This window comes from Myiozetetes cayanensis, unplaced genomic scaffold, assembly GCF_022539395.1.
Source record: "Myiozetetes cayanensis isolate MyiCay16 unplaced genomic scaffold, myiCay2020 scf6-25, whole genome shotgun sequence".
Classification (NCBI taxonomy): domain Eukaryota; kingdom Metazoa; phylum Chordata; class Aves; order Passeriformes; family Tyrannidae; genus Myiozetetes; species Myiozetetes cayanensis.
In genome coordinates, this window is record NW_026087853.1 from 20864634 (window position 1) to 20880969 (window position 16336).

The 16336-nt window shown below is 46.8% G+C and overlaps 1 protein-coding gene across 1 annotated transcript; it reads right to left on the reverse strand.

Annotated features, from left to right (window-relative positions):
• Positions 1-452: 452 nt before the first annotated feature.
• On the reverse strand, positions 453-15694 carry VASH1 (vasohibin 1). The gene is made up of 7 exons (XM_050336226.1): positions 15096-15694; positions 10108-10196; positions 8988-9044; positions 7815-7889; positions 6635-7016; positions 6129-6241; positions 453-5549 (listed from the first exon to the last, which is right to left on the reverse strand). The coding sequence occupies exons 1-7, from the start codon at positions 15363-15365 to the stop codon at positions 5477-5479; spliced, it is 1059 nt and encodes a 352-aa protein (XP_050192183.1). The 5' UTR covers positions 15366-15694; the 3' UTR covers positions 453-5476.
• Positions 15695-16336: the final 642 nt, after the last annotated feature.

Here is a 16336-nt window from a genome sequence, read left to right on the forward strand (position 1 = left end):
CTGGAAGGTCACTAAACACAGACCTTGAGCAGAATTGCTTTTCAGGCCAGGAAGGGAAACTGAATTGTGTATTGAAGAGTTGAGCAGTGCAAGCAGAGGTGTGTATTAACCCTTACAGTATTCAAAGACTGAAATTTCTGTTGCTTCCTGCACTGATTTTTTTTTTTCCACCCAGCTGGACTGATGGCAATTCAGGAGGAAAACATGAGTTCCAGCCCTTGCCAAATAGCCACATATATACTTACTGTCTGGCAGTTGCCTCTGTGTGCACAGACATACTCACCTGTTCAGATGATTAAAGGAGAATGTGGGTTTTTCCATGTCCATACTGTAGCAAGTACAGGGCATCTCTACATAATCTGCCGATACCATCACTCAAGGCTGTCCCTTTGACTTCTTAGCTGACTTATAATGGGAAAATTTAAAATAGAAAGAAGGACAGTACAGACAACTTGTTTTCTCTGCACAAATTCAGAGCAGTACAGAGGGAATTTTATTGTCTAAGTGTCAAAGGAAGCAGGAAGAAGTATCAACACGAGGGCCAAGAGAAGTGCAGCAAGAACTAAATCTAAATAAAAATTCTGTGTTGGCTACATAAGAACACAGAACCACACTGATTAATTACAAAAAGACACACATGATACTGTTCTTAAAGAAAGAAAATTTCCATTTCTTAGTTCTTAGTTCTTAGCTGTACCAGTGATAAGGATGTAAATGGTTTTGGAGCACCCTATCAGTGCTAGAGTAGAATACTGATGTGCATGGAAGGGGACCACTCTGGTCCCACTAGCACCATCTCAACCCTGACCTGGAGGGAACTCTGCTCTGCAGAGATTATGGGGGATTCAGTAGCCTTCTGGGCCTAGGCTGAGTTGCTCTTGAGCAGACAGGGCCAGACACCACCAAAGGAGAGTGGTTGTGATACAAGTAAACACCTGCTCAGAAAACAGACAAAAATATTAAATTCCCTAAGGAGTTCAGCTTGGCTGTAGAGGGGCCATCTCCACCTTGCTCTGGGGTAGAGCAAACATCAAGCCAGAATAGCACTTGCTTTGTTAGGTAAGATTATAAATCCATAATGCAGGTCTTAATGTTGTCAGGACAACAGTGCAAGGCCACCAGAACATGTGGTGTTATTTCAGCCAGTCTCGCACAGATAGTACACATGGGACACGGGACACCTCCTGCCTCTATCTAGTGTTTGATCATCAGACCATTTTAAATACTTCACTTAGAAGAAGCAAGTGGCTATAGGAACCACCTGAAGTGATTAGCTAGAGCCACTAGAGTAAGGTCAAGCCAATCTAATCCAGACTCTTGCCCTTTGGCAACAGGAGCATTCTTCATTATGGTTTCTTAAACTCTGAAATTTTAAGGACAGTCGTGTTTCAGTCTATACAACACCACATATGAGCCTACCTTAAGGGGCAGGCACCTGATTAAGGCTTTCACCTGAAATACTTAAAAAGAATTCATCATGTTAAGCAGATCTGATAATATCACTACAGCTACTACATGAACAGAAACTATGTTTCAACCACAGTTCTGGAGTAATTTATTCTGTGTACTGACCCATAGAGTGGCACACAGTTAAAATAGTCAACTTATAAAAACCACTCCACTCCCAGCTAAAACACTTGCTAACATACCTTAAGTTCCTAAAGACTCCTTTAGCTTATATCAGAATTAAAAAAAAGGCTAGTGTGTCAGACTGATGGACACCCAACCCCTCTCTTTAATATACAAAGTTTATATCAGAGTGACACTGTAGCAGAAAGTGTTGCTCACTAATCCATCTGTCCATTAAAAAATTGCAGTTGGCCAGGTACCAAGGTACCAGGGACTTGTATCCACGAAAGTAAAATGAGGAATTCCTATTTCAAGGTATGCATTACATTTAAAATAGTTTTGCAAATAATAGGTAATTAGTAATTAATAAGTAATTCAGCATTTGTTGAAGTCTTTCAAGGCTCACTTAGACTTTACATACAGTGTAGGCAGTGTCTATCCATTCCATAGTGTACAGACACAGTTCCCTTCCACAGAATTCAAAAGACTTGAACTGCAGAACAGACATCAGGTGAGACCTACTGAAAAGTGAAATTTACACCACAGAGCTACATGAACAACCCTATAAATATTTAACATTAAATAATTAATAGGACGCTTCAAGATTCATCTTTCCTGTTCTGCAGGCACTAAGGAGTATGAGTTACAGTCTAGCTCCTTATTTTCATTCCTTCTCTGTAGCTCTAAAGTCTGCAGAAGTGAAAATGACTCTCACTGCCAGCCTTTTTGTTCTTAAGGTTAGAGGCAGACAGACCAGAAGTCAGAGCAAGTGGATGAGGGAGGAAAGAAGTAGAAGAGCTAAAGTTTGTCTTGCATTGTATCCTCAGTTTTCTCACGGCATTCTCACGGATTGCACTAATCCTCTGTCATGGAAGGATGCTGTCTTGTTTGTTAGGAAAGAAGCAATTGAGGTGATTCATCTTGTTACAAAGATAGGGGGAGCAAGAGACAGAAGGGTATGGTCATTTTCCAGTTTCTTGCACCATCTGCTAAACTGGAGATACAGAAACAGTAAAAAGCAGAAATTCTACCTCACAGAGAAACATAGTAGAAGGCTTGAAATCGTAACCCTAGAAGAGGGCACTTGTCTGCTCCAATGTCCATCTTGAGCAGCTACCAACATTAGACATATGCAAAGAATTAAATGTCTCCTAACATAAATAATTGTGCAATTAAATTTTGAAAGAGGATGTTCTTGTCTGGCTGCAGCTGAGGATTAAGAGACCTTGAATGCTACCTGTCATTCATTTCTTAAACATCCATTTCCTTTGGTTTTCTAAGCTATTGGCCTCAGTTACATCCTGCAGGAAAGCGCTTAATTACAAACAAAGCATTTTGTTTTAAGCCATTCTGCCCTGGTGATCTAACACTGCTGAGCATCCCTGTTGCTCTGCTCTCAAGAAAGCATCATTAACTTGCAGCTGACCCCTCACTTGTCCCATATGTTTTGAATTCTTCCTCCCCCCACATTTGCCCGCCTTTCCATCTAAAAAGGCTCAAGTCTGTCCAGCTGTTGAATGTTCTCTGTATGAAGCTGCTAATTGTTCTCAGGAGCTTTCCAATTATTCTGAATTACCTAACCAATCAACTAACCAGTCATGGTGAGGGTGCATCCTACTCATCTTTTTTTTTTAATTCCATATTTCATCCACTTTAATAAAACCTGACATTCAGCTTTTCTTGCTGAATGCTGCTTGTATTTATCATATGATTCACAGTGGCATCTGAACTTTCAGTCCTCTGCATAGCAAACATTAATTATGCAAAGGCAGTTTGTGGCTTCCAAGTGGCCCATATTATTTACAGGTAAATGTGTTACCTTTACAGCTAACATGACTGTTAGCATCCATACACTAAATATATTAATTTACAGCCACACAAAAATGAACAGAGGACACATCCAGAGGGGTGCTAGGCTTGCTACTGCAAGTGGGAGTGGACAGGTGTTGCACTGCACTGTGGAAACTGGTATCTTATTCTGGATTGATCTTCTCTTGGCTCAGCAGCAAGTTTTGCCACCTTCTTATAGTTTGTCCTCCTGGCTGTACAGCATAGCAGAAAACAGACTGCAGTGGTATGGATACACCTTGCAAGTTACATCACAGTTAAGGAGGTACAATTAGGAACCTGTAAGGCCTGAGTTAAGACGCTTGTGGGTGGTGCTTCGAGGATTAACACTGCTTTAACTAGACAGAAGAGCTGATTTGTTTGGGGTTAAGAGCCCATTCTCTGCCACCAAAATAGCTCTGCTTATTATGAAGATGTGGCACAGCAATACTGCAACAAAAAAAGCTGGTAGAGCTAAGCTCCATTATGTAGACTAACAAGTTCACAGGAAAGAATAAGCCCAGTTCTAACAAAACTAAATATGTGACATTGCAGAAAGTTTAGCTCCTTGTCAGTGCTGTGATAAAACAAGACTGTTACTCTCAAGGATACTCCCACTACCAAGCTCAGCTCTTGCATCCCCTAGATCCATTCATCCAAATCACTTCAAGACCATGTTGTTCTGACTTCTGGAAACCTCACTGTTCCCAGGCTCTAGGCCTCAAAGAGAGGTCTGACAACACTCCAGATTTCTGACAAGCATTACACTACTTAATCAGTAGTACAACACTCCCCCAAAAGTGTAGGAAAAGCCAAGGCTGTAAGTGGCAACAAGGCCCAGGCCAGCCCTTTGGCAAAGGTTAGCTTAAGTGGTACTGTTACATATTGCAGTTATCCAAAGAGCCAGAACACAAGCACAGCTCTGGCACTGCTGTGGGGAAATGTCTTCAGGAGGCTCCAGGCTGAGATGTCAGGAAAGCAGCTACAATTTTCTTGAGCAGGGCTCCTTGCAAACAGGTGTATGTAACTCTAGCCCAAATACTACAGGGAGGAAGGAGCAAGACCCTTGTGGAAAGGAAAAACTGCTTGTAAAACCTGTTCACACCATTACATCCTTCTTTAACTTTTTACTCTTAAAGCTCGTACCTCAGTGACTGAAGTGCCTTCCACAAGCCTTCACAGCAGCAGTTATTAGAAGTAATAGACAGAAGGCTGATGAAGAGATGACTCAAAGTTCAGGGTTCCCACCAGCCCCTGCCTACCCTGTCTCCATTGCTGGGACAATTGAGGTGTCTGCGCCTGTTTTCATATGGTAATGGCATAGGCATATCCTGACACACTCAACCACAAAAGGACTTAGAGCAACAGTTCACCAGCATTGCAGTGGGCAAAGAGGTTCATCATCCCATTGTCTACCCCCTCAGAGACAATGAAATGCTTTGAAATATGCAGGACTAAACATACAAGATATGTTTTTTCTGGATAAGAGGACTTTGTATGATCAATAAATCAGGCTGAGCAAATTCAGACCTGTCTCTCACAAGAGAAATGATAAACAAAGTGTTCATAATGACAAAACCAGGAGTTTTTGCACAAGATTTGGGGGCAATCTCATTGCAGCATCACTTCTCCCTCAGCCCTGCAGGCCTTGCATGGGTTGAAGACTTCTGTGCAGACAGGGAAGAAGTACTGTTGACAAGATGCTTCACCTACTTGCTGTAAAGGCAAAAAAGTTGATAGCAAGTCTGCTGACCCCACTCACTCCATATTCTTCCTGAAGCAAATTCCCACCAACGTACAGAATTTTTTCTTTTTTTTTTTTCTTTTTTTTTCTTTCTTTTTTAAAAATACTTAGTGAATTAAGATGGATACCTCTCCCAGAAACAGACAGGTGAATCCTCTGGGACCCATGGGATCCAGCTCTGGATGGGACTGGCCCACTAGTAAGTACCTGGGAAAATCAGCACTCTTTTGCTCCCGTTCCCCTGTTCCCTTTGTCAAAATCACTGCAGGTGGATCCACGTCCCAACTGTGACCAGCAAGAAGTCTATGGAGCTAGGTGCACAAGGCACAGCTCTCTTCACACCCGGATCTGGTACCCATTGAGGTCTGGCATGGCTTTGGAATCGGTGGGCTTCTTCTCACCAGATGGCCTGTGAGCAAAGAGGGTAACAACTCTTCAGAAACTGTTTTCAGTCAGGAGGTGCTGCAAATAGAGATGGCAGCAGAGGAAAAGGTACAGGAAAGCTTTAGACTGATCCTGCACTATTGAGGGCAGGATTTTCTGCAGTATCCAGTAATTCTCTCAACAACTTCAACAGAAGAGTAGGAAGACCACTCTGGAACCCCAGATTAATTTCAGGAAAGCAATCTTACTGACAGCACTGTAATTTTTGGAATCTCTTTGAGGCACAGGTCTGTGAGACACCAGAGGTCAGACCCATGCATAAGGTTAAATGTCAGCTACCAAAAATCACTATTTGAGCTGCTTTCCTCGTCCCTGCCAAAAGAAACAAGCAAACAGAAAACCACGTCCCCTCAACTTCCTAAGCATTGATAAACTCACAAAGGCACAGACTAGGGAAGAATGCTACTGCATGCCAGAGAAGTATTGCCTGTTCTAAAGAAACCCAGTAGGACATCAGAAGGATCTAAAACCAAATAGCAAGGTGGAGACTGTGAGTAAAACAGAGGTGCTCTAAACAGGTCTCCTGCTCAGCAGCCCCACTCACCGTCGGTCCCCACGGCTGTTGCGTCGATGGGGGCTGGCCTGACCTCTTTGTGGAGAGGAGACATCTTTCTTTCTGTCCTTAGTGGGAGATGGTGGCCCAGTTCCTTTCCCAATCTGACAGAAAAATTAAAAAGCAACATGAGCAGAAACCCAATATGAGTAATAAGAGAAAACACAAAAACTAACAACGATTTATTACATGGGAATAAAAGACAAAAAGGCAAAGCAAGTGTATCAAAAATGCAAAAACCAGAAAGAAAAAGTAACAGTGACAGCTATGGCTCCAAGGACAGTATACTGTCCGAGCTAATCTCAACTGCAGCACTGCATGAGCATCTATTAGGGGACCAGCCTGTATACAAAGGGAATTGGGAGGCTGCAACCTCCAATTCACCTGCTACTCCACCATCATCTAGGAGAGCTTCCTGTTGCTTCATTTCCCCAGAACACCAGCAGCCAAGCAAGACAGTGGATGCAGCAGCAAAGTACTCCATCCTCGCTGCTTACCTTCAGCCTCATATCACGGGCATGTCTCTCAAGCTCTTTGCGAAAGTCTTCCCTGGTTAGCTTGTCTAGATCCAGGACGGAACGCTTCCACTCAATCTGCTCCACACTGTGTGGGTCATGGGACACACAATGGCCCAGCTTCACCTTTTTGAGCGTGTGCCAGCAGCGGCGATATGCCTCCTCGAAGTCAAAGATGAGTTCGCTCAGTGTGCGGAAGACAGGTGCTTTGTACATAAGCTCCTCGCGTCGGCTGATGCCCAGTGCCCCATAGCGGCCTCCAAAGTTCACCCCCAGCACAATGTGTCGGAAGTAGTTCCCTGAGAAGTGGGTTTTGAAGCTGATGGGGAAACGGTCCAGTGTGGTCATGTTGTTGGTGAGGTAACTGACAGCAGCCACTATTCAGGAAACAACTGGTGATACCAGTTTCTTGACAAGATACTTCCTCCCTACTCCAGACCTTCCCAGCCTGCTCAGCAGACTCACTGTTGATTAAGGCATCACATAGGCAGGATTTGTTCTCCAGACCCAGGGTCCAGCTCACTGCAGGCTGCCCTACTTTCATCTGGGTCACAGCGAAAACAGACTTGGCCTCTTTGAGGAGACAGTCAACAAAGGGAACTTAATTTCAAGGCAGTTTTGTGATGCAGAAGTTGCAACGCTAGCACCTCAAGTTTACTGTATTCCATAGTTCCCAAGTTGTTAACACTGTGGCATATTATTCCTCAGTTTGTTTTAATCTGTTTCACTAGCTACTGTTTCACACATCTTTAGGACAAAAACCTCAAACTACCCTTCTGAACCATTCACTCACCACCTCTGCCCCTCCAGGTGGTTTTACCAATGTGCACGAAGAACCTTTAGCTCAAGTGCCATAAACTAAACATGGAAGACAGCTGGGAAAGATGCCTACTTGAAGACAAAATGTCCAGAACTAATAAAGGTATTGCCTGAGCTAATAAGTGACATATGCCATAACTGGAAGTTAGGGAGGATCCCTAACTTAATTGCTTGGATTTGGACTTCATTGGTAGGGTTTTGTGGCAGAACTGGGGAGGAGAAAAGGGAGGAATGTGGGGCTTGATGACAATATTATAAACAGCCTCAAAGCATCATAAGGGAGAGAGCAGAGGTGAAAACACAAGGATGGGCAGACATGCACAACTTCAAGAGAAAAGGATACATTCCCAGGATCACAGCTTCCAGGCATTTTATTGGCAGGGCCTCTTTGGTCATTTCTTTGGCCAGGTCCATCAGCCTGCAAAGTGGAACAAGGGAAAGACAAGGACAATTAGAGGGCTTGAACTGTGCAAGTATGGCCAGTTCAGCCTTTTTTCACTATAACCATGTAAGGTAAGGTATGTTTCCAGGAGAGGGTGGCCCACTGATGACAGGGAACAGAACAAAGTATCTTCTCTGGGAAGATATTAAATCCATACCACATCTCTGCCACACACTGTTGCTACTTACAAGGAACTCCCTTCAGTGAGTTACAGCAAAGCTGCCTACAAAGCCAACCTCTGTTCTCAGGAAGAACACAGCACATGGCTCAGCAAGTTCTGGATGGATACTGATGTGACCACAAGTAAAACCCTCCAAGGACCAAGACCCAGCAGTGTTAGGCTCACAAGGCTCAAGGACAACGAAGCCTACTTCTCTGGCATCAACCCTAATCTCCGTTCAACGAGTACCATGAAGGAGACATTGCACTGATAACAAAACAAGGCATTTGGAGTCAAATAAGTCTATGGACTAGACCAATAGTAAAAAAACAATCTTGGGAGACCCATAATATGCTGTTCAAGAGAGTCAATGAACATCAGGTGCTTATCTTGAGGAACTTATTGGGCACGGCTCTTCCCAAAATCTGCAGTGGGGAGAATTCCTATTTCTCATTCAAAGTATGGTCACCAAAATCTCAGTGAGCCTAGATTCTGCAAAGGCACTCACAGGAGCTATGAAGTTAGACCTGTAAAGATACTTGGCTTTTACAAAACTTGTTTAGAGCAGGACCTAATTTCAGAGTCCATCAGAAGTTCATATAGTTGCATTCAAATTAGAAGCAGGCAGAATCTGCATGTCTTTGCAATACATTTTTATTATTTTACTGGATTTATTGATTCATGAAAAAACCCCACAATCTCTACTCTTGTTCTTGAGAAAGATGAGACACAGCTCTGTCCAGCTGTGCCCCAGGCAACAGACAGTAAAGTCATATAAAGTAGGATGGAGCTGCAGTACCGAAATCCCTGAGCACCACTAAACCTTGGGCAGGGGATGGAGAAAAAGCAGTGCTTACAGCAGGGCTCCAACAACAAAGAAAAGATTAAATGCTGTAGAGGCTGCCGGCACTTACCCAGTCAGAGGTCTGCTCTTCTTAATCTCAAAGAATTGTGTCCCAGTGTGATTGTACCTGGAGGCAAGAAGTTAAGGGCTTGGCAACTTGGAAAGTAGAATTTGAAGAAAACTTATCTGAAGAACTTTCATGTTATTTGCCATTCTCACAGCAAAGTCATGATCCCACAAAAACAACAGCAATGCAAGAAAATCCTCACCTCCCTCTCCTGCATTTCTCCCATTTATAGTCACTCCTTACTTCCACTGTATTTCCTTCTTGTCAATTCTTCTCTTTCTCATACCCACACACAGGTTTCCACTCCATTTCCTTAAGGTCCACACTGACAGCACATAATCTGCTCATCTTTTCAGTTACCAGGGCAGAATAGAGTTTAATAAATTTCTTCCTGCTCTGATCTGCACAGAGCAATGAAACATTCATGGCACCTTATTCTAACACTGACTAGGATCCAATCCAGAGCACAACCACCCTGGATGGTGTCAAAAGGTCTGCCTTCTTACACTGAATTAGAGCTGAACCCAGAACTAGGTCTGTATCTCATCAGTGAGATTAGACTGTGTTTGCATGGCACATACCTGGTCTCAAGCACAACAGGGAGAAATCTCATTCCCAGAACACAGTCACACAGGCAGCTCTGCATATACAGGGGTAGGATACCACAGATGCACAAAAGCAGGGTGGCTGACTGTCATTTAGACAGCTACAGAGAAGAGTGATTGAGTATAATGACCTGAAAGGGTTTTCTCATCACCATAGCTCACCCATGCCCTCACCTTGTAGTCCATCTGACACCTGGCTGTTGGGATCTCAGATGTGTTTTTTAACAAAATGCCACTGTAAAGGGTGGGTAGTGGGGAAAAGCCCTTGACAACGTATCCATTTGTTACATAGAGTGAACAGAATCAACAGGTAACTTGAGCAAAGAAGAAAAGAAACAGAGAAGCAAAACAAACAAACAAAAAATCGCCAAGTCCAGCTTCCTGTTTTTGAGGAGGAAGTTTCAGTTCTTCTCCAGCTACAACAGAAGGCACTTTTCTGTTCTTCAGAGGGAAAGAAAGTCCCCTTGGTCCCTCCTCTTGGGTTATCACAGCAGGACAAAGGTAACAGCAAAGGATACTGAAGCTCCCTGATGTAGCGCTGTACAGCTTCCAGGCGCTCAGGGATGGGGGTGGATGGCTGGAACACAGGCACACTCGGTATGGGAATCTGAAATGAAGAGCAGAACATAAATCACTGCTTCCAAACCTCTCCAGCATCCTGCTGAACTCAGTGGCACACAGCTATAGGGAGCATGTTCCTCTGAAAGCAGACTCTTTTTGCTTCCCAAAGTGACCACACCAGAAACATTCCTCTGTTTCCACACTGGTAACTGGGAAGGGATTTAGAATGAAGCATTACCACACAGCTGTAAGAGAAGCTATGTGAAAAGGTCCTGCATTTATGCAACACTGGAAGAATTAGATAGAATTAACTGACAAGGAAGGTGCAAGACAGGAAAGCTATCACCTGAGGGACCTCATTTGAGTATTGAAACTAGAAGGCACAAAACAAATATAAGAGAAGAAGAGAGAAAAGCAGAAATAGAGAATTAGTTTCCCTAAAGCCACCAGAGGGTGGAACAGTCCTGTAAGCAAGGGTATAAAGGTCCCTTGCTGCCTCCTGGCATCTCAGGTGAGTTGGCACTTACTTGGACACAGACTTGACAGCATGACCCCTTGCCCTGCACCGTCGGGTGTTTTGAACTACATGGTCAGAGAATGACTTCTGGAAGGTCACCATTTAGACTGCTGCCCCATTCTGAGGCCTCAGCCTTATGGGTCCAGTCAGATTTTCCTCACCATTTGCTCCACAGGGGATAACTACAGTCTTGTCAGCAGCTGAGAAAATCTGTCTAGGGAAAAAGTAAGGTCCTGCCCACAGGACAAATATAGAGAAGACACAAATTTGGGATGACTGACAGACTTGGAGAAACAGCCCAATATTTTCTCTCTGAAGGATAGCTCATGCCTTGCATGCACCTCTCTGATACCAGACTGCATCTTTTCTCAGCAGCTTGGCTTTTAACATCTCAGTTCCTCCTCAAACTTCCTCCAGAGCTGGGCTATCCACAGCTATGAAAGAGTGAGTCAGAGCCAGTTCTTCTCTTGAGCCTTCCACTCTGCTGTGCACAACTGTCTCTGCTGTGCAGAGTTTTGTAGCCAGTGGCACTGCTTAGTGCACCCTTCACATCTATTTCTGTGGCCACTCATTTCCATATACCTCATTCTGCCCTGTGTTGGCACAACTGACTGGTGAACCAGGTCAGGCACCTTAAGCAGCTGAAAACTGAGCCAGCAAGCATGGGTAGTTTTCAGTCAGACCAGCTCCCTGGCCTGGCTTGCCACGTGGTTGCACTCTGCTTGTGGCCACCCTCCCTCCCCCCCAAGTACAAGGACCGCTTAACTTTGAGAGATGGGCTGTTACTGCCTCTCCTAATCAAGCAGAGGCACCGGCTGGCTCACTTGCAAGAAGCAGCACAGGAATGGTGGGAACAGATGTGAAACTGAGTTTGTTCAACTGCAGTAGGAGCAGGGAAGGCTCCAGAGAGCAGGACAGGAATGGAGCCATCGCTGGAACCACACGAGCTGAGTCAGTTTGGATGCTGTGAGCTGACACACTGAGTCATAGGAAATAATTTCCAGGCAGAAACAATGAAAGAGGTAACAACCAGGGCAGGCTAACTATTTAACTGTGTTTCATTTCTTCTGCACGGAAACTTTCATGCTTTTGAGTGAAGACAGATAGATTGAGTGCATGTTGACAGCACAGACTAATGACTGTGGGTAGTTATTCCTCCCTTACTGGGACAGACCCCAGATCTCCTTTTCGTCAAAGGACTGTGTAACACTGAGACAGTGCAATGGCAACCAGTTCAGCAGGGGACTAGTTAATGCAGAAGAGCCTCCTGCACCTCAAGTAATTAAACTGATGAAAGTACACTGTGCTCTCTCTCTCAGATCTGGGCCTGCAGCCCAGACTGGGCTACAGTTTCTTTTGCATCAGGTCTATAGCATTTTAATGGGGCAACAGAAAAAGAAGGAGAGGAATAAGGTCCCTATCCCTCTATCCCACACTGACAGGATGAGTGACCCTTACACTTTTTTTTCTTACCCAGCATCATCCACTGCTCATCTCAGAAGAGCTATAAATATTAGGCAGTTTTCATAATCCTTCAGAAAGCAGAGAGGAATTTATTTGCAGCAGAAAATATAGGAAATCAGATCTATTTTGATTTCCCTTTGGTTATTCTGAAAGCTGCAGAGAGAGAGCTAGAAAGAGAGTCCAGATTTCCCAGAGTATATAATCTCTGCCAGACTTAGCAGACTGAATGAACACATCCTTGGTTCTTCTCATTTGTGTGGAGGGGTTGCATCACCCCACTCCCAGATTCATGCACCCCAGTGGGCTGGCTATATACATGGGATTGGGACCCTGCTGTTAGAAAGGGCATCCTGAGAACAACAGAGATTTTCATTAGTGGGCCATGCTGTACATGAGAGAAGGTAGATGGGAGAAAGGCACAAAGCTCCACCCTTATGCATATCACAGAGGTGCTTTTTTGGCCAGCCTAGTTTAGCAACAGTTTCTTTTATGGTACTTATATGTATCCAAGCTCCTCCCTACTCTTCCTTCTGCAAACAACAACATGGGAGCAATACCAATCTTGGTTGATAGCCTGAAAAAAAGGAAACATTTTTTTCCATTTCTCTCTGTATGAATACATGAGATGCAACTCTTCTGGCTTTGCTCTCATAACCACCTCATTTAAAATCCATCATTTCTTAATGAGGCAAGCACACATCACTTTGTATTTCCAGTGTGCTCCCATTTGATGGTACCAGCAGCTCCAAGCAAAGCAATACCCCACCCTGTTGCTAGAAAAAAAGACAACCAAGGAGGGTGATGCTCTCAAGCCTAGCATGCATGGCCAATCAACTTTGTCCTGCCACCGTGGCATGACTCACTTGATGCCCACTCACCCCAAATCTACTCGAAGGAAATGTAGAGCTCTGACTCTAGCTCTGGCTCACCCCAGTGAGAGACATAGTCCCTGAAGCTGGTCAGTGAACATATTTATAAAGTCTGATCACAGCCTCCTGCAGTCATCATTTTAGAGTATTTTAGTTTATAGACAATTCTTTTGAGAGTTACTTCTCCCAGCACCCAATGCTGGCTACCATTCAAGGCCAGAATTTTGGAGTAGGTGAATTACTGTCCCATTCCCAACACCTAAAAAGAACTATTCACCCTCTAGCACATGGAGAGCACCTGGCTTTTCAAAGGAACTAGCCTTGCAGAGTACACCCATTGCCCTAATTCTCATCGGGTGTACAAGCCATTCAAAGAAATTTGATGGCATGGAGACAGGTGGTGATGAGCAACCCTCAAAGATAAAAATACATCCCTAAACGGAGAAAGCTAGAGAAAGAGAGCTAACCCATCTTTGTGGATTCCTGAATCCTAGTATCCTCTCACCTGTATGCCTGGGAAGCTTGGGAATGGGATTTCAGATGGTGAAGCACTGAGTTTATAGATTCGTTTCCCAAAGGAGCTAACAGATGCAAAAAAAACCCCAAAAAACTCAAAAATCAACAACTCCCAAAACAAACCAGCCTAATTACACCCATTATTGCAAGAGTTCATTCCACTTGTGCCCTCTAACTGTAACCCTTAGGCACCAAGACTACAAAGTGAGAACAGGGGAAGTTCTTCACAAGACCAAAACCAGAGACAGCACTGAATTTCCCTCCTCTCATGCACCGTATTCTTGTTTGTTAACTTCTTTCTTCCATTTTACCCCCGCCTCTCCTGGTGAAATCAGCCCTTATGGTTAGGAAATTAAGTAGTGAGTGTGTGTTCTGACTGAAACACATTTTCAGTCTTTACTGAGGCTCAGGACAAAGTCAGAGGAAAGGAAGGAAATCTGAAAAGGAAGGAAAAGCCTAGTGGGGTTAGAATAGAGACTGTAATCAGGACTCAGGATTTGTTCCGGTTGCTGCCACAGATGCCTATAACTCTTCACTGCACAAAGGATGTTGCATCACATGCTTCTCTGGAGTTCCTCATGGAAAGCACTATGGATCGCCTGTGCACTATATAATAGCACATCCTTTCATACTTTAAATTACCTTCCCAAGGAACTGAGTCCTTGCTAAAAAAGCCTGAGCCAAAAAAACTTTACCTTTTTGTATCTGAATTTCCCCTATTAGAGTGATGGGAATATTCTCATAACCCACCCGTGGAGTGACATGCTAAATGTTTGCAGTGCTTTTGTTCACAGGACGCCAATGAAAGGGGGAGATTTTTCTCAGGCTAAGGTTCAACATAGATAGCAACAATTACAAGAATTCACATGCAAATGTTTCAGTACGGCACAAGGTTATGTGAAATGGTCAGTGGTTTCTCTTTTTGTATAGTTCTCTGCAGCAAGGCCAAGAACGTGCTTGGAAATCACATCTGACACTACAGCAGCAATAAGCTGTGCAAGCATTTGAGAACTCCTCTTAAAACTCCTGGCATCAAGAGTCTCTTTTTTAACAGACACAGCTCTGTTCGAAAATGTCTTTTGGTGTGGGAGACTGTACTGAAATCGAATTTCTTCAGGTTCAAAGACTCACCTCTGTCTGTCTCACCACCACCAGCCCCTCCCCAAATATTTGGACTCTTCTAAATTTAATTCTCCTCTTTTTATCATTTATCCAGTCTTTCCCTTTAGGCATTGCCCATCTCCACCCCCAGACTGCTCGCACATCAGCCACCTGAAGTCTGTTTTCCAACAAGGCCGCAGAAGAAGGGAGTGCTGCTGGCGAACCAGATAGGGCAGAGCCCCGCAGACACCTTCTGGCGCTCCGAGTTAGAGCGTGGCTTTGCTTCCTGCAAGAGCACGCTCGGGGACCCTTTTCCCGAAGGATCGCTCCCGAGCTCGGGAGCCCAGACCCTAAGGCGGGCAGGCGGGCAACCCTTCCCATGCCGCCGTTTCCCCCCTTCCTTTCGCCCGCCCTGCGGGGAACGGTCCGCCTCGGGTGGGACCCCGCGCCACACCAGCCCCGCACTGTGGGGTCTCACCTTGGGCAGGTCGGCGGCGCCCCGGATCCTCTGCGCCACCCGCTCCCCCTCGGGATGGATCCTGCCCACATGCCGCCACATCCGCTCCCAGGTGGGCTCGTCCACGGGTAGCCCGCCGCGGTTGACGAAGAAGGGGACGCCGCCGTCGCGGAGATCCTCCTCGCCCTCCTCCTCCTGCTGCTCCTCGTCCCGCGGCGCCGCCGCCGCCGCCTCGCCGGACGGGGGCTGCCTGGCGGCGGCCGCGGCCCCACCGCCCCCAGGCATCGGCATCACCGCCGCCCGCGCTCAGCGACCGCCGCCCGCCGCGGGGCCGCCGGGGGCCGCGCCCCGCATGGCCGGCGCTCCGGGCACAGGGCGTCACCGCCCCCGCCTCGCCCCCGGAGATATCAGAGCGGAGGCTTCGCGGGGAGAAGGGGAGAAAAAGCCGGGCGGGGCGGTGCCGGGTGCCGCATCAGGCTGCCGCGGCGGCGGGGAGGAGGAGGAGGCGCTGGCGGCCTGAGCGCCCGCGGCAGTGACGGCGGGCACCGCGCGGGCGGGCCTGCCGCCGGGGCGCCCCCGCCGCGCCGCCTCCCGGGCGCTTCGCGGGGCGGGCGGGCACGGCCGCGTCCCGGGCGGGGGCTGCATGCGGGTAACAGCGCCCCGCGCCGGGCGGGGCGGGGCGGGGCGGGCGGGCGGGGCTGGGCTGGGCGTCGCTCCCTCCGCCCTGCTGCGCCCCGGGCCGGGCGGTGCCGGGTGCCACCGCTGTACCGCAGCCGGGCGCCGCTGCCGGGGGGCGGGCGGGGGTATTGCTGCCCATGGGCGATAAGCAGATGAGGGCGATAAGGGAGCCGGCTGTGGCCGGGCGATAAGGGGGCGGGGCGGGAGGGCGGGAGCGGGCCCCGGGGGGAGGCTGGGGCGGGGCCATGAAGAGGCGGCTTAAGGGTCGTCGTGAGCGGCAGGGATCGTTCCCTGAGTGCTGCTTGCTGGGGCTCTGTGCTCGGGGTCCGTGGGGGTTAGGGACGGCCGGAGGGGCCCGGGAGGTGGTTCCGCTGGACAGTAGAGTACCGCCGGGAGCCAGTGGCAAGTTTCCCTGTTAAGGTAGCTTTGAGGAACAGGAGAGCTGGGATGAAATTGCCAGGTGAGAAGCAGTGACGGGTGAGGATAGTTCTGGGATGTTCCTGTGGCACAAAGCGATGGTAAAGGATGCACTTCTCCCTAGGGGAACTGTGCCGCTGCTATTGGGATGTGCCACATGTAGAGTG

Coding starts and splice junctions, on each gene's coding strand:
- VASH1 (XM_050336226.1), bottom strand. CDS start 15,365: ATGCCGATGCCTGGGGGCGGTGGGGCCGCGGCCGCCGCCAGGCAGCCC. Junction 7,890..8,987: donor AAGAGCAGACCTCTGACTGG/GTAAGTGCCGGC, acceptor TCCACTTTGCAG/GCTGATGGACCTGGCCAAAG. Junction 6,242..6,634: donor CCCGTGATATGAGGCTGAAG/GTAAGCAGCGAG, acceptor TTTTTCTGTCAG/ATTGGGAAAGGAACTGGGCC.